Raw genomic sequence first — 18,799 nt, 5'->3', positions numbered from 1 at the left:
AAATTGTGAAATTCATGGCCCCTGGGTCAGGGGTTCTGGCTCTAGGATGGGGCCAATATGGCCATATAGTAAAAATGTATTAAATCATAGAAAATCTTCTTCTCTACTCCCAAACATGTGGCTAAAAAACTGAATACATGGTTATGATGTCCACTAACTCCTCTACCTAAATTGTGAAATTCATGGCCCCTGGGTCAGGGGTTCAGGACATAGAGGGGGGGGGGGCAATATGGCAAATATAGTGTTTATGCATACTCAGTATAATGTTTTAAAATCTTCTTCTCTATTCTCACTCATCTGTACGAAAAACTGACTTCATAATTATGTTTACCATGAAGTCCTGTACTCAAATTTTAAATTTCATGTCCCCTGGAGTATGGGTTTTGACTCTAGGGCAGGACCAAAATGGATGTAAAGGTGTTAAAGCATATAATGTTTAAAAATAATCTTTACTCCCACACACCTGAAAGGAAAACTGAATTCATGATTTTGTATACCAGATCTTTAAGTTTTTCGCCAAAATTATAGGTTTCACAGTTCTTTTTTGAAAGATTTCAGGCAGGGAGGTGGTCGTCATTACAAATTTGTAATTTTTCTACTCCAGAATGAAACCCAATTAAATCAATACATGAGACTCCTCGACAAGTTTGCGTATGGGTTATATGCTACTCAGGTGACCGTTAAGGCCTATTGGCCTCTTGTTTAAAACCCAATTAAATCAATTTATGAGACTCCTCGACAAGTTTGTGTATTGGTTATATGCTACTCAGGGTTATATGCTACTCAGGTGACCGCGTTAAGGCCTATCGGCCTCTTGTTTAAAACCCAATTAAATGAATATATGAGACTCCTCGACAAGTTTGTGTATGGGTTATATGCTACTCAGGTGACCGTTAGGGCCCATTGGCCTCTTGTTTAAAATAATTACCGTATGTATCATCTATCAATGACAGCATTGTTTCACAACACACGTCAATTTCTTATTTTCACAAACTGTAAAGTGTTTGACTATTTTTTATTGAATGGTGAATTCAGAATAATAGATATTTAAGAAATGGATAAAGATTCAATGAGTTGGCCGACGGCCAAACATACATACTAAGGGGTTTTTCAATCATTAACAAAATTTGTTCATTAAAAATATGGAGCAGAGGTGTTTTAAAAGCATTTTGATATATCAGCAACAATAATGCATGAAATGGTCCAGCTAGGGGATGGGGATCACAGTTGGTCTCTCTAACAACCCCATATTATGACCACCTATAATACGAAAAGACATAAGAATAACTGGGAGTGTTGACCAACCTAACAATCACAGCATCTGGACAGAAGCAGGAAAAATTATGCATGGTTAATGGATGTTGATCGATTGAATATATTTCGCGATACAACGCGAATTTTTTTCGAGGAAACCGATCAGACTCAATTTCGCAATATTTAATATAAGCGATTTTTTAAAGAATCAAGACTTCGCTTCGCAAATAAACAATGAAGTTATGGAAATGATAATTATTTATTTTTAAAAGAAACGTGCATCTTTTTTAAATAAATGCTTGACAACTTTTTTGCAAATAAACGCGTACTTTCGCGAATAAACACTTTTCAAATAATATGCGAAAAACTCGCAATAAATATACGATATTGGTTAAAATTTAGCCCATTTTCAAATATCAAACAATCTTAAATATTCTAAATTTATTGCCTGTAAATAAATACAAATACATAATTACACAATCACTGGTTCAATTCCCGACAAAAATAGAGAGCGAACCATTTGTTTGTTAGGTTTTTTTTTTCATTCCTTATCCACAAGCTTAGGAGTGAAAAATATAAATAAGCAGTTTTCGATATCTATCACCAATAATTGTGAAGGGTTGTTTGTTGATCAATGCATGAATTATATACATTAATTATATAATAACCTGTGTATCATTTACAATGAAGAATGTACATTAACATAAATGAAGCACCTTTTGTTTGTTTGGGCCTTTAAGTCACTGTGAACAATTAAAGATTTTGAAAGCAATGAAAATTAATATATTAATTATTTGCCAAGTTATGGGGCTGTAAAATGCGGTTAGCATTACCAGTTTACAACCATAAACTACAGTTTACAACCGTTGAATGTGTTTTTACAGATAAAATTATGGTTAACGAATCGTTAATTGTGGAATTTAGTCGAAACCCAGTGCACCTGAAACTATATGGTTATTTATTTTTGTGAATTTCTATGGCGTGCCATAGATCTCTATTAAAATTAAATGTAAAAATCCATTATCCTTGGATTAATGCCCGGTTATGATATATTTGTTTTGTTATTTTGATTTGTTTTGTCTATTTGTTTGTATTCTGTTTATGTTTTGGAATTTTTTATTTTTTTTTGGGGGGGGGGGGGGGGGGCTTCCAATGGTCGTGTGTTGAATACACAAACTACGGTACATTCTTTGGGTGAGCGAGAAGGCGTCAACAAAATTTGTTAAATTCTAGTTTTTTTTGGATGGCTTAAATTGGCTTTATTGACTTTTTAAAGTATGGAAATAAAAAAAATATTTGTTATTAGGGAGTTTCTGTCTTAACATGTTTGTTACAATATAAAATCGGCCTTTGTATTTCTTCTTCTTCTTGCCATGGAATGAAATCAAATAGGCTATTTTCAAAACTTCAGAATATCGGACCCATTGGTTTTCTTGATCCTCAATATTTAGTGGTTGTATCATACACTGGTGACCATTAAGGCCCGTGGGCCTCTTTATTGCAAAGAGAAATAACTCCAATGAGGAAATGAAACAGGAAGTATATCAAAAGCCTTGTAATGCGCATGTCATAAGGATGAAAACATGGCGACTTTCCTATCGAACAGGTTTCCAAACGGAACGAAAAAGAAGTGTTGTTCAATGCCAGAATAGCATGTAAAATGCAGATTCTGAACGACTTTAAATGCCCTTAATATGTATATATTGTGTTTGATTCTTAAACAATATAATTTTCGAGGTAATCAGTGTCGGACTTGTGAAGTGAAAATACAGGTGTCAACAGTATGTCATTCTTAAACAGCTTCCGAAAATTCTTCCGATTTGGAGGGGAAGAATCTGCAAGGAGAAAATCAGCGTATAAGAACATTACAAGAGATGTGGATCCGAGCCATAAATGGGAAATTATTGGAGAGCTGGGTGATGGGGCGTTTGGTAAAGTGTACAAGGTGAGTGCAGGATCAGGAAGAATATTTGACATTTTTTTGTCACGGTTCAATTCATATGTGTGTGTGGTCATATTGACATTGATATTTCTCCCTGGAAAAGTTTCATTGCTAGTAAAAAAATTGCTTTACTTTTTGTTTTAATTCGTGGAGACTTGTTGTTTTGAGTCACGCCTAATGATGAGGGTCTGTTAGGTTGTAGAATATTAAGGGGGTGTGGTCAAGAAGTGTAAAAGTGATGTCATTGCTTTTTTTTTTAAATACTTCATGTTTTGAAAATGAAAGTAACTTAACTTTAGGCACAGGTTAGTTGTGCAAGATCATCATCCATTAATTGTAGATTGATTTTTGGTTAATATTTTGACAATGGTAATAGTAAAGAGAAGATTTGAGAATTGAAATTAACACAGAATAATCTAAATAATGAATCAAACCCCTAAAGTATCATACTGGCTAAACGCAGTAACCTTTATCAGAGCCCAGTTGATTCATGTCTGAAGGATATATTAATCATGTTAATATACATGTGTAGGCTTTGATCCTTATATGAAACATAATTTAAAAGTACATAACCAGTGTTGAAAAAATTAATTATAGTGTGAATAATTTGCACTGTCACCTTTATTCATTAAACTTGACATCAGAACATAATGGTTCAATAGTATTGCTTGTAAAAATTCATTTCAGTTCATGCCTAAATGAAGAAAATATATTTCAATAAAATCAGAATTAAATAATTGAGTTCATGGCTTCCACTTAGAAGCTAGGGAAGTATCAGAGAATGTGTCAACAAGTGTTAAATGAAACACTCAAGATTTTATCATCCATGCATGCACTGATAAATTTTTAATTCATTGTGGGTTTTTACATTTCTGTGTTGAGACATTAAAATAGAGAATTCTTAAAAAAACTGATATGTACATTATGTGTTGAATATTTATTATCACTATAATTAAAAAGTAGGATGCAATGAAATTCAGTTTCCTAAATTAACATATCATTTAAAACTATGACTAATGAATTGGAGCATATTGTAAAATGTTGAAAAATAGTTATCTTCCTGCATTTTACCTTTCCTTGTGTGCCTGTAGCAAACACACTCAATTAGTATTGTTAGTTCTGCTTGTGCCTATAATAAAAATCACGCCACGAATTTAGAATAAATTTTGAAATTCATTTGTGGGCTTTCAGATAATATGAGGATGGAGGGGGATCTTTTGTCTTCTTTATTTAAAATAGCCTCTGGTCTTGAAGAAGAATTGTATGCATCCATTGTACAAACAACAAGGTTTAAATATCCTCGGATTACAGGGTGTAAGATTCAATAAACCTTATAATCAGTCACCGAATGGGTCAGATAACAAGTCACTTATTGCCGGGCAGTCATGAAAGTAACATGGCTTAGCATCTGTAGAATTTTAAGGAGGTCTTAAAGTCACTGTCATGCTTTGAATTAAATGTATGTATTGAATATTTGCCATGCCTTTGATACAATTGTCCCATACATACTCATGAACTGGTTACAAATAATGCATGTATGAATGTAGGTATATTTACACTGTGTACACTGTTGACTGTATATTTGCTCTAGCTCTGTTGCTAGCTTTGATCTACACACAAATAATTGTGGTTTGGGGGGTATATTGCCTTGATCCATATATCACTGTCAGTGTGTAAAAATTGCAGTAGTTATCCTCGAGAAACATCGGTTATGCCTTGCATATGATGAATATATTTGTTAGCATTGCAACATTGCCACCTTCCATGTTGATGAACTGTAAATTACCCTTTTTCAACATGAAAAGGAAGTGAAATTGAGTTTCCTTTGTTGGGTTTAGATGTAATTGACTTGCATTTGCCAGGCACATTAAAAATGGAGCCTATTTTGTTGAACACTGCTGTGAATAATTTCATGTTGATATGCTAACCCTTGATGTTAGATGGACAAGCACCTCTGACCCTGAATAAAGCTTTCCCTGGTATTTACCAGTTGTATTATCCATCAAATCAAGAGTGTGTAAAATTTACAGTGTTAAGTTAGCACTTGAAATTGAAATATGTTCTCCCTTTAAGTCCACCAGACCTTGAAATAACTGTTTCTGAACCCTGTAATGTAAGTGTAAACCAATACTAGATGAGACCTTTGTAATAGATACACACAATACTTATACCCTGGAGCCAGACGCTGTAATTGTCAGGGCCCCTGTAATGCAGTGTCATCAACTTACAGTAAACAAACTAGAGAGGGATTAATGGACAAAACTTGTTCACCATTCTTTTTTGCCCCGAAAAATCTGAGAATTAACATATGTTCCAGGTTAAGTACTGACAACGTTTGGTAAATGCACTGTTATGTAATGTGCATGAGTTATGAATTTTTAATGCAGTTATTTAAGTGGGAGTTCTTCAGTGTGAAATATGTCTCGGAAATTGAAGCTATCAATTTTGTTGAAGTTGGGTTTATATCTTTATAACCCTGACAGTGTTTGGATGATATTTAATAAATATTAGATTAAAAAATTGGAATATTAAACATTTCAAAAGTGTTACTTGTATATTTAATATGAAAGCCAGTTATCTTTCTCTTGATCCAAAATTGAGATCATTTTATCTTAATGTCTTTATTTTCAAATCGTTAGTGAGTCCATGACTTAGTCACTATACTCTTTTAAATTTGAAAATTGTTGAAGATGACACAATTCACACAAATGATAAGACTTACATTTTAAGATTTGTTGCAATGGAATTTCCATTAAATTATTCAATATACTAAATATGTGCTAGCAGCCTAGCAGTGCTATAATCTGAGTTAAATGTGAAAGTAATGAATTTAATGTTCACAGAGAATTGAATGATCACCCAAGGATAAAAAGTACCGGTATATGAATTTGTATGTATCATTTCATTCTCAACAAAAAACCATTAAAGTTGAAGGATGACTGATAGCATTTGGTAGGGGTCTAAATGGTACGTTAATTTGCTGATATTATTGATATGCCTACGTTAAACTTTTTACTCATATATACCAAAATGCTAGCTTTGTTTGAGGAAATACTACCATGTATAATGTGCGGCACTAGGTCACTGCAGGGGCCCCTCAGTCTACAGAACAACCAATGGAAGTCACCCTGACCAAGTCAATAATGCCCCCCCCCCCCCCCAGCACATGACAGTGTGTTATATTTATACCTATCTTATCATTCTGTAAATATACCCACTACTCCATTTTATTATAACCAACTTATTAAAGTATGTTCCGATCTGACATCTACACTTTTGGCATGAATTGAAATGAAAGGAATTTAAGGGTGTGTTCATACAGTTTTGGAATTTAAAATTTTAATATTTTTTTGCTGCATCAGCCATGTCATCTTTTGTGAAAGATTAAAATAATTTTGAGCAATCAATCAGTTCATTTTAAATTTTGCTCTATATTTGGTTCTTTTCTACTGTATGAAGAAGATATGCTCGATTTGTGATAAAACCGTTCAATCTTGGATAGAGGTTTATTTTGTTTAGGTGGATATATTTTTAGTATGAGCCCATGACTCAATATGTTGCACATGAATTTTAAAGTGTTGGGTGGGACACAAGTTCTTTATTTGCTTCGTAATAAAAAACAGCAGACCTTTGTATAGAGATTAAAAGAATATAGATACAGTCTTAGTAAAAGGGAGAGATATCATGAGTTACTTTCACTTTAATTTTCGCTTTTTTTTTAACGGACCCTCATCTTACATGGCAAAACCACTTTATTACAACACTGTCCCACTCCCAATTAAGCCCTTTTAGTAAAATTATCATAGCTTTTAAAAAAAAACATTTGTCCAATTGAAAAATGAACAGGATCTAAAGTTCTGGGTCGTTGTCAGGTTTCTCGCATACTTTTATTTGATACACTGGCACTCAGGTGTAATGTGTTATTTTGTTTGCTTTTTTCTGTAATAGGATACAATAGGTTGAAATGCTTTTAGAATTGAATTAATCGGATGATGGGTGTGGATAAAGGGGCGTGCAAAAAAAAAAGAAGATTTTTTGAAGACCACAAATGTGATGTGTTTTTCTTAGGAAAAAACCCAAAATATACACTCCCAATATTTTGAAGATAAACAATCCTGATTGAACAGATAAGTACGAGGGATATTAAATAGACGGAAGGTGTTTGTAACACTTTATAAGTGAAGCCCTGATAACAGGAAGCCCTCGCTATAATGTTACAAGAGGGACTGCACAACCCTGAAGGGCTGGGATCCTATCTGTTAGTGTCTGTGTATGATATCAGAGTGATGCAATATTTATATCTTAATATATCATATAAACTGTACATTTAAATTTGTATTAAAGAAAGGAAAAAACAAACTGTGTCCAAGATCTTTTTAATGCAGATAACATTATTATCACTCCCACTCTGTTTGAATTACCATCTAGATGATTAGTCAGATCTTTTCAGTTATGGAGATTACATTATACCATTGAATCATTTATTTGTCATATATTTCTATATATATACATGTATATAATTATTAAAGTTGTGAAAAGGCTTATTTGTGTTTAACGCTTGATTTCTCTGTGTGTAATGTGCTTTTTGATTGGCTAAGAGAATTTTAAATTAATTTACACTTGTATTAATTTAATGTTTTGCCTACATCACATATTATGAATCATATTACACTTTGTTTGAATAATGTACGATCTTGTTGTTTAGGAACACAATTCATTTTTATATCTGAACAAATTGATAGAAAATTGAATTGTAAGCAATAGATTCAATAATATCTGACCAATTTACCGGTATACAAATATTAAATGTGTTGAAATACTGTATGCTTTTTTCTAAACAGCTTCACTCACATGTTCCTGATAACATAAACTACCACAAACAAGTTTATATTCATAGTAATTTGGCAGCAAAGAACTTGCTTCTGAAATATCTGTAATTAATGTAATGAAAAAAAACCCAACATTTTGAACTTTAGACGGAGAGAATTGATTTGTGATCTAATGTTTTCTAGGCCCAGAATAAAGAGAATTCCTCCCTAGCAGCCTTAAAGCAGGTGGAGATTAAGTCAGAAGAAGACATAGAAGACTTCTCTGTGGAGATAGACATTCTCGCGGAATGTCGCCACGAAAACATAGTCGGTCTGTTTGAGGCCTTCGTCTTCGATGGAAAATTATTGGTATGTAGTTCATCTTTTTTTTCCTCTGTATATTTACATTTGCAAATATGCTTCCTTATATGAACCTATAGAATAGGATTTCATGACGTCAAAATGCTTATTGCACACGCTTATCGTCTGACGGTTGCATTATTATAAATGTAAAAAAAAAACCTTTACATTAATGACCCTGAACAGCAATGTAAAAAAGTTCACCAGGATATGAACTTGGTTGGTATGTGATCAGATTTTTTGAGAAGCCCTTCAGGGTTCACAGAATTTGATCACATGACCAACCAAGTTCATATTCTGGTCAACTTTTTAACTTGCTGTTAATTTCTGAAATAATATTGAAGCCATCTTAGTGCTAGGTTGTAATTACAGTTTTGTGTTGCTTTTACTTATGTTTTTAATAGCGTTTTAAAGTTGTATATGAATTCACAAAACCCAGGTGAACACTGTAATTATATGATATGTTTGTTATGTGTATTTGCAAATAAATAAAAGGGGAAAACACATCTGACATATACTCTGATTTAAACACATCATTCAAAGTAAGAATCTAGATTAATCCAGGTGTCAACTTGTACAAGTTAAAATTGTTCTGTGTAGATTACCATGCATTAAGAATGTTTTCCTGGTCAGAATACACAACATCTGCACAAGTACTCACTCTATTATGGAAAATGAAAAAAAAATTATAAATTTCATAAATTGTTACTGGTCTCTGTATGTTATCTCTATTAAGGAAGAACATTTTGTTATCATTCAGAAGGAAATACAGATTGATCATGTAAATATGAAAGTTTCTATCTGAAAATGTGAACAGAATCACAATTGACCCACAAAATACTGTTTGTTAGATATTTATGAAGATCAAATACAATTAACTTTTTTAAACAATTTGTGCAAATTTCGTATCTTATAGAGTTGAGTTGTTTTTAAATCTATCTTCTATTTTTGATATAATGCAACTTTGGAAAAAATTAATATACCTACTTTCTAACCCAAAATTTGAACACTGAGTCTGGAGAGGAGAAACATGCATTTTTTTTTAACATGAACTTAATTTAACCATATTTTGGGGGTGATGTTATTTTCAGTGAGCTTTGCTTTTAGAGTTCTGTATGTTTTTCAGATGTATATAGAGTTTTGTGAGGGTGGGGCCATTGACAGCATCATGGTGGACCTGGAAAAGTCCCTAACGGAGAATCAGATCCGCTATGTCTGCAATAAGATGTGCCGTGGTCTGGAGTTCCTTCACAGCAACAAGGTCATCCACCGCGATCTCAAGGCAGGGAATGTGCTGCTTACAGGGGAAGGGGATGTCAAGCTAGGTAAGGAAAGCTGAAGCTACGATACACTTAAAAAAGGAAAGGAAGGGAGACATGTAGATGTAGGTTTTGTTGCTGAGTAAAAAAGTTTCTAGCAGGAAGGTTGATGGAAAGTAAAGAGTTACTGACAGGGAAGTTAAGGATATGGGGCTCTCAGAACAGGGGTCAATAAGGAAGAGTGCCCCCGCGAGTAGGAAGAGTAGGAATGGGTAAATTGATAACGTTCTAGGAGCAGATATCACCATCTGTAATGATGTCACTTTAAAAAATTACTGAAAGGGGAATGGGGTTAGAGTTTAGGAGGGACTCTGTGAAGAATTCTTGATAAGGAAGAGCAACTCTCAAATGAGTGGGGGAAAGTTTTTTTTTTTTTTTTTTTTTGGGGGGGGGGGGGGGGGGGGTTAAGAAGGCTCTTAGAGCAGAGTGTCTGAGTATAGAATGCTTTATGGCTAATAAAAGAATAGAAGGAAAAGGGATTGTGTTTAACAGTCTTTTAGAAAAGGGGCCATTGGCATGACTGAAGGGAGAAGGGATATTAGGTGTCAAATTTTTATATGAACTTTTAAATAAATGAAAAACAAGCAAACGATTTTTGTAAAAAAAATGATTTGTTGCAAAGAGAAAGAATTTGTATTTTTATTTTCCAGCTGATTTTGGAGTTTCTGCCAAGAACACCAGAACGAATCAGAGACGAGATTCGTTTATTGGGACACCATATTGGTAAAGGAAACTCAATTTCTTTGTTAAATCAACCATTCACTTCATTATGTTCCATAAGAGTAAAAAACTTTTATGTTGTATGATACTATTCTTGTAACCCTATACTGCTCATTGATTTAAAAAGATTCTAACATTACTGTACCAAATATTTATTTTTTAAAGTATTTCCAAATGCATCCAACAAGTCTTAAGCTGCAAATGATTATTATTCATAGGTACTGATGAAGTATATTTGATAAATATACATGTGTCTTCTTATGTAGGATGGCCCCTGAGGTGATCATGTGTGAAACTCTAAAGGACAGTCCGTATGACTTCAAGGCTGATATCTGGTCGTTGGGTAAGTCCGCAACTTTTTGTTTTCAGAGGTTTTCAGTGAAATGGAGTTACAGAAAAGAGGCTTATAAAGAATTAAGACTTAAAATTTTGAAATGAAATTGTTTCCATTTTTGCTAATCTTAAAAATACATTATAGATTTTTCAAAAATAACGAATTATTTTTTTAACAAATCATTATTGCTTGTCTGTGGCACTTCATTAAAGCCATGTTTTATTTGCTGATATTTTTTTCCTTACATATGTTTTTGTGATCTGAATCAAATGAACATATAAAGAGACGTTAAGATAATAATGAGATATAAAAATACATGTTCATGTAAAATCAAACCATGTATTTGACTTTATGTAATACCGGTACATGTATATTGTTTTTATTTCCAGGTATCACCTTGATTGAGTTCGCTCAGATTGAACCACCCAACCATGATATGCACCCAATGAGGGTGTTAATTAAAATACAGAAGTCAGACCCTCCAACACTTGCCAAGCCATCCAAGTGGTTAGTTGAAAGGAGATAGTAATACTCAGTAGTTCCCAGGAAATTCTGATTCCAGGATTTTCCCAGGAATTTTATCCCTTTTGAATTTAGAATTCTTGTATAATAGTATTTAATAAAGCACTGAAGAATTTTGTCTACGCAGCTCTTAATAAACCCCTGAGTAGAATTTCAAGAGACTAAGTGATATTTAGGTATTAAGGACATTAGATGTTAAGTATTACCAGGAAACTTTGATTCCTTTATGGAATTTTTTTTTTGGCTGTTATGAACTAAGAATTTGGTTGTTGTTAAAGACAGTATAGATGTGCATATTTGCAGTAAGTTTTAATGTGTTAATTGTTTTTGAGTAATATGCCCATATATTTATTCGAGTATTTAATGTGATCACTGCCATTCATTATGTGTCTCATTGTCAAGTAACGATAGGGAGCATGGGTTATATGACCCTTTCATTGGAAAATGATTTGCATGCAAATGAAATTTAGGTTAGAGTACTGTAGTATGACAAAGATATCACAGATGTTTACAGTTTACTCTCTAACTATTTAAATGAGATCAAAGTAAATACTTTACTTATAAAAGATACATATGTTCCTTTTTACAGGTCCAAGAATTTTAATCAGTTCATCTCAAAATGCCTGGTCAAAAATCCTGACTCTAGACCAACAGCAGTAGAACTATTGGAGGTAAGTTTATCTCTGAAATATTCTTTTCTCTTTGCTCACAAAAATTACTTAAGGATTGATTGATGCTGATGGTTATGATCCGTTACAGCACCCTTTTATAGCTGGGTATGACAATAAAAAAGAGATTTTGAACTTGATCATGGAGTCCAAGGCAGAGGTAGTGGAGACGGTGGAAGATCTTCCAGAAGATCAGGAAATCATTGAGATGAAGGTGTGTAATTTGCTGCAAAGTACATTTATGAACTGTTGTTAGAGCCATTTAAGTAAGGTAAAACATGGTACTTTACTCATTAACTTAATCCAATGTCTGATTACTGTATATGTGGTCATTACTTAGAGATTATTCTGTTATTCTGTCAGACAGCTGTATAGAAAATTATGTATCCATTAACAAAAATGTCTGAAAAAGCATTGGTTTTAAAACTCGCCTCCGAAAAATGAGCTGTACTACTGATATGTTATAATACCTGATAACGAGCTGTACTACCACAAAATGGTTTCTTAGTGACTTTATTCCATCCGGTTAGAAATCAGCTGTTTTATGATAGCTTGTAGATGTAAAACTTTTTTTCAAATTGGTATCACTTTTTTTCATTACTGTAGATTCCTTATTATACGCGAGTACTTAATTCAGTGATCCTGTCGTTTTGTATCAAATTGCGAGAATATGAAATCGTGAATGCAGAATTTTTATCCTTATATCTTATAGTTTTCAACTTTCATTAAATGAAAGGAAAATTTTAAAATCAATGAGGGTTGCCCCTTACGATTTTATGTGTATATTAATTCCTTGCATTTGATTAGGAATCTACAGTATTGTGTTGCTTATCAAACCAATAAGTAAAATTTCTTAATGCAGGCTAATGGAAATGTCTTTATTACAGCGTCACATGAGTGATGCCTCTTCCAATATTGTGGATCTAGAGGAATCTGAGCGCGAATCAACAAGCAAAGCAACAACCCCAGAAAAGGAAGAGCCGAAGCCTTCTGAAAAGGTATGCACCAACAGGAAACCCAGAAACGGAGAGAAATATTTTAAGTTCATTATTGCATGTGTGTAAAACTGTTGAAAAAGTTTTGGACAATTTTTGTTATACCCAAAGTAAAGCACATCCTATAGTACAAACAAATATTGAACCATCTGATGCTGCAAATTGATTTAACTCATAGAATTGGTCTTGATACAAGTGATTGTTTATTTTTCGAAAGAAACCAGAGGAACCAGTCAAGTCTGAGCAGAAACCCTCTACTCCGGAACCAGTGCCAAAGGTGGAACCAGATAAGCAGAAAACTCCCTCCCCCAAAAGGGCCACTGCACCACCCCCACCAGCTGTTGCAGAGGAGAAGAAGGCAGCGGAGCCAGAACCCCAGTCGAAGGTGGAAGAGAAAAAGGAAGAGAAGGAAAAGGATGTCAAGGAAGAAGAGAAGCAGGAGGTTCCTCCAGTGGTGGAGGAAAAGAAGGAGGTAACTACATGTCCTTTTGTGTTAGCTTGTTTGTTCTATATACTGAAGATCTAATGATTATCAAATGCACTTTAAAAAATAATCACCTCAAAGGCCTTTTTTTCTGAGTTTGATTATACCCCTGCTCCAAAGGAGAGAGGGGTATACCGTTTTAACCTTGTGTGTCTGTCTGTCTGACCATAACAAATTTCTGTCACATTTTTCTCAGCAAAGTTCTAACAGATTGCAGGTGCTTGAAGTTTTAACACACTCATTGTTTAGGCATGCCATATGCTCAAATTCATTTTTGTACCAATCAGACTTTAACTTTCTGTTAATTGACTTTTTATTTTTAGCCTAAATTTTTGTCAAAGTGTTCTCAGCAACTACTGTATTCATTGTTGATAGTTATAATTTTAACTCGTTCTGAGTTGGGGCATACCATATGGTGGAATTCCATTTGGGAACAAATTTTATAACTTCCTGTTGAATGTCAACATTGCTTATTTTGTATATTCACATCCGAGCGGGGGTATCATTTATGAGCATTGGCTCACAGATATCTTGTTTTGTTCGTTATGAAAAGAAAATGTTTTGTTATGAATTACTCAAAGATTCAAATTGTTAAAATCTATATTTTATTTCTTAGCCTGAGGTGCAAGTTAAAGAAACTAAGGAACCAAGTCCTGAAAAGAAGGAAATAAAGGAACCTAGTCCTGAAAAGGAGAAGGTAATAAAGAAACCTAGTCCTGAAAAGGAGAAGGTAGACATGGAACCAATGGTAGACGTTGTGGTAGAAGAGATTATTGATGATGTCATCAGGTCTACCAAGAAACAGCCCTCAGTACCAGGAGTGGTGTTAGACACTGTCCAGGAGTTGATTGAGCAGTCGGAAGATGAGGAAGAGGAGGAAGAGTACAACATGTCAGACATTGAGGGAGAGCTCGGGGTGGAAGAGATGGAAGAGAAGAAGGAGGTCATCTCGGAAGAACCAGCCAAAGTTCCTTCTGGAGAACCAGTTACAGAGGAAAAGGAACCTGCCAAGGTGGAGGAGCCAAAAGAAGATGTGAAAGAAGTGGATAAGAAGGTGGAAGAGAAGAAAGATAATGAAGAAGTGAAACGTGCAGACAAAGATTTGGAGATGGAGATCCAGGTGGTGAATGTGACAATAACTGATGATGACGCCAGCAGTGAAAAGAGTGAGAAGTCTAGTGATTCGGAGAAAAAGGACTCAGTGATTACCATTAATGGACAGGTTCTACCTGACAGAGGAATCACAATCAATGGACAGCCGGTTCCATCCTCAGGGACAACAGTGGTGATCAATGGCGATGTAGTGGGAGTCAAACCTTCATCGTCCATGGACAACAGTATAGACAAGAGCATGTCTAACAGCAGTGATAGTGCAGATATAGTGCCTCAGACCGACTTGGACACTTTTGAAACGAAAGTGATAAAGGAGCCAAAACGAAAATCTAAGGATCTCTCGAACGTGACCCCTGTGGATGACGATCAGCGGTCTGACACAGAGAGTGTAGCCACTGTGGATAGCCTAGGTGATGGGGAGAAGAAGGCTGTGGATGCCCCAGTGGAGAAGCGTGTTAAATCTCACATTAGGGGCAGGAGTGTAAGTTTTGAAGCCTAAATATTTTAACAAATTTCATTGAATAACTGAAAAAAAACCAACAACACCACAAATTCATTAATTATTATTTCAAAAAAAAAAATATCATTGCTGCTTTTTTCACAGAATGTCTATTATGCTTGATATATGCTTGATATATAACAAAAATCGTGATTTGTTGTATTTTGTTATACATAATTTACTAACACCTGGAGAATTTTGTTTTTCTTACTAATGACACTGATACTATTGACAGAGAGAAAACTTGACAAAATGTATCATTAGGTTTTACAGACAAGTATGTATTGAGATATACATCTATATGCAAACTGGGTTGTAAAGTAAAATACATCATATATTATTTGTTCTACATATATACATCAATTTAATGTATACTGAATATTTACAATGAATTTGAAAATCACTATATCAAAATCATTATCTAAATCTCTGTTTTAAACAAGAGTTGTCTTTCCTGCATGAACACTAACATGTTTTATTTTTGATAATGAAGCAAAATATTAATATCTAAAAAAAAACTAATTTTTTTTGGCTGTTTAATCTCTTAAAATGCATCAATACATTTTCAAAAAATCATCTAAATCATGGAAATTATTCTAATGATTGAGATTGAAAAAATTTGAAACACCAAAGTAATATCAGTATATTGCAACATTTCATTTATGATATTGAAACTCTTCATCTCCCTTTTCTGATGCTTTATTTCCATGAAGTCTCACCTCCAAGAAGAATATATATATAATATTGCTCTTATTTCAGTGCATGTTTCTGACCATACTGCAAAAATTGTTTGGTAATAGCAAGGACTTGTGTAAGAGGGTTATTATTCCTCGAGAATTTTTAACTCCACTACCATTGTGCATTTTATCTTTTAAGTTTTTGATGGGTTATTGTTGGTCATTTTACAATTTGTAAATCATAAGGAATCTAAATGCTTACTGGTATTCTATCAGCAAATTTTTCATAGAATTAAATTTAAGAATCAAGTTGCAACAACACCTACGTTTCTGCATACCTTTGATAATGACATTCACCAGTGATAGACAAGGTGCAGAAGAACAAATAATTACAATTGCCTTCAAATAAACCCCCTTGTATTGTGTCAGAATGCTTTCAGACTTGCTTGGGTTTTTTATCCTGCTACTCCACATGGCTAACTTGAAGATAAGGGTTTATTTTTACATATTTCACATTACTGAATTGGATTGTTTGGATTTCAGTGAAACAGCATTTTTTTTTAATTTGGAAAACTTTATTGTGTAATAGCCAAACATTATCACTTGGTGCTTACAAAATGAAACTTGTAATGTGGTTACAAAATGAAACTTTTAGTGTACAGTGAAAAAATAAAATTGAAATTTTCAACATATGAAATTATTTTGAAAAGTCAAAATTTGTGTTAATTAGTACATATTAAGGTTTTCTTGTTTATGATTATTGATCGAGTCCTGGGGACTAATGACTTATAAGGACAGGGGTGGTAAAAATATATTATCAGCTTCCAGCATTTTGTGTTCATCAAATAAGAGTCAGAGAGAAACCGCATTCTTCAATTTCAAAGTTTATTAACAGCTAGTGTTTGAATCAGGTATTAGACAATCCTTTAAAGCTTAATACCCATTATGTAATGTTGTTGAAGAGCTGTTATAAAAAGTCTGTTGACATGGCAATTGGAATATCCACTGTTTAAGTCATCAATCATTAAAAACCTAAATATTCTGCATGATTTGTTAGTCAAACAAAAAGAGGAAAATCAATTTTGATTACAGTATCAAACATTTCTAAATCTTAATCATGATTTTGCTTTTAATTATTCATATTTCATTTGCAGTGCATTCTTTTCATCTATCGTAAAATAAGATTAGATTTCATCTGTGATAAATTAACAGGTGGTTGTTGTGAAAACAGTTTGAAGGAGAAGTTGAATTAATGATACAGGTGTTGATGATATATATACTGATATTTTTAATTGTTTTATGTAGGAGAGTAAGAGTCAATACAGAACAATGACCAAAACCAGAAAGTTCATGAAGGACGGAGAGCTGATCACCAGTACCACCCAGAAAGTGGTCCACGCCGGCGACGAACACAAGATGCGCGAGGAGTATCACAACAGGTAAGCACAAGATGGAGTCATCCCACTGTGGGGGGTGGGGGATGGGGGGGGGGGGGGGGAGATGAAAATACAGGGAACCAAAGAGGAGGCTTTTGCGTTTGTTGAAATTGCAGGAATTGTAATTATATATTGGAGAGTTAATGTTTTCCATCCCATCAAGGTAATTTGACGTGGTAAAGATCAAACACAGCCCCACAAAAATTGTAGTTTTCTGTTGGAGGATTGATGTTTTCCATCTCATCAAGGTTATTTCATTGACATGGTACATGGAGAAATAAAAACACCCTATAAAAGGATATTAATTTTTTTTTTTCTGTTTAATTGTGAACTTTTAGTGAGTTCAAGTTTTATCTCAGAGGGTTTAGAAATCTTTTCAAAGAACAAAATAAGCATAAACACATAATTTTGTTCAGACTTACTGGTAATTCCAATCTCCCTCTACCCCTACACCACCCCTATAAGCAAATTTATTAGAAAAAAAAAAGGATTGAGGTAATAACACTAGAACAACAATGATACACAATATATATACAGTACTCCAACCTGAACTATCATTACTTGAGCAAGTTTTGTAGTGTTCTCAAATAGTATGCTATCATGGTCAGAAATATCAATGACAATTTTGTACAAATGACAACATCTTGTGATAAAATCATGTTATAGATTGGGGACCTAGAACCGAAGCCAAAGATCCCATCAATCTTGTTCTCCTGCCTCGTGGCATGTATTGATGGGCTTAAAGCGGTGCAGTGTTTGTGTTGTTATTTGGTCACTCTGACTGAGAAATTTATTACAGTTTTACTGTGACTGCAATCATTACTCAGAATGGACTCAAGTCTGGACTAGCTGTCTAACAGAGCGGTCCAAATATTGCTTTGTAGGCTGAGTCATTGTCAGTAATTACCAGGCTGATAAGATTTATTCCAATGATGCAGTTTTCCTAGATTCGAGAGAAGGGGAAAAATGCATTTACATGATTTAAATAGGTTAATTTTTTATAGAGAGAATTGTTAAGCTATGTTGAAATTTTCTTTGGTGGGGGATTTACCATATTTTTCACTGCTCAAGAATGGTAATAAAATGAAATTTTTGATTTTAATAGCTGTGCCAAAATGTCTGACCAAGATTCCATTTGATTGGTACTCAATCAGTCAATGCTATGATAATTTCTTATATAATTAGAAATCTGGAATTGCTAGAACTCTTCACACTCTCCATTACATACATCTAAGATTTATGCCTTGGAGATTATGAGAAAGAACGAGGGATTGTCATTATCAATCATGCACTTCGGATGATTCCTAAAAAGCATTTCTTCTTTGATATATGTAAATGCAATGTTCAGACCATCTTGTATCGAATGTGGAGGATTATTTGTTATTGATCTGTCTGTCTGTTGCAGCAGAAAGATGCACAAAATGCAGATTTCCAAGTAATGTGCAATTCCAGTGCTAATGCACACATAAAAAAAACACTAGAAATTTCTGTAATTTTCCAATGAAAGTCATTCTGGGATTTTTGCCATAATAGACGTGTTAAAGAAGGAGGTACTTTGTTGATTACCGGTAGTAGTCTTGCTGTATGAGATGTATTTCTTGCAAAGCTGGTAAAGTGATGTATGGATTGAACAGTATGGACCTCCAGGCAACAAAACTAGTAAAGAAA

General features: G+C 33.9%; 1 protein-coding gene across 3 annotated transcripts in view; it reads left to right on the top strand.

The window, feature by feature from the left end:
• The first annotated feature begins 2,819 nt into the window (after positions 1-2,819).
• LOC128180719 (serine/threonine-protein kinase 10-like) overlaps positions 2,820-18,799 on the top strand; it is a 31,774-nt gene continuing 15,794 nt past the window's right edge. For all 3 annotated transcript variants that reach the window (XM_052848856.1, XM_052848855.1, XM_052848857.1), the window contains exons 1-12: positions 2,820-3,199; positions 8,209-8,373; positions 9,491-9,689; positions 10,334-10,406; positions 10,670-10,746; positions 11,127-11,244; positions 11,849-11,930; positions 12,019-12,141; positions 12,815-12,925; positions 13,140-13,394; positions 14,023-15,000; positions 17,001-17,134. In XM_052848856.1, coding sequence (XP_052704816.1) covers positions 3,038-3,199; positions 8,209-8,373; positions 9,491-9,689; positions 10,334-10,406; positions 10,670-10,746; positions 11,127-11,244; positions 11,849-11,930; positions 12,019-12,141; positions 12,815-12,925; positions 13,140-13,394; positions 14,023-15,000; positions 17,001-17,134 — 2,477 coding nt within the window. In that variant the 5' untranslated portion in view covers positions 2,820-3,037. The remainder of the gene's footprint in view (positions 3,200-8,208; positions 8,374-9,490; positions 9,690-10,333; positions 10,407-10,669; positions 10,747-11,126; positions 11,245-11,848; positions 11,931-12,018; positions 12,142-12,814; positions 12,926-13,139; positions 13,395-14,022; positions 15,001-17,000; positions 17,135-18,799) is intronic.

The sequence above is a fragment of the Crassostrea angulata genome, chromosome 4 (assembly GCF_025612915.1).
Source record: "Crassostrea angulata isolate pt1a10 chromosome 4, ASM2561291v2, whole genome shotgun sequence".
Lineage (NCBI taxonomy): Eukaryota > Metazoa > Mollusca > Bivalvia > Ostreida > Ostreidae > Magallana > Magallana angulata.
This window is presented reverse-complemented; position numbering and strand designations above follow the sequence as displayed.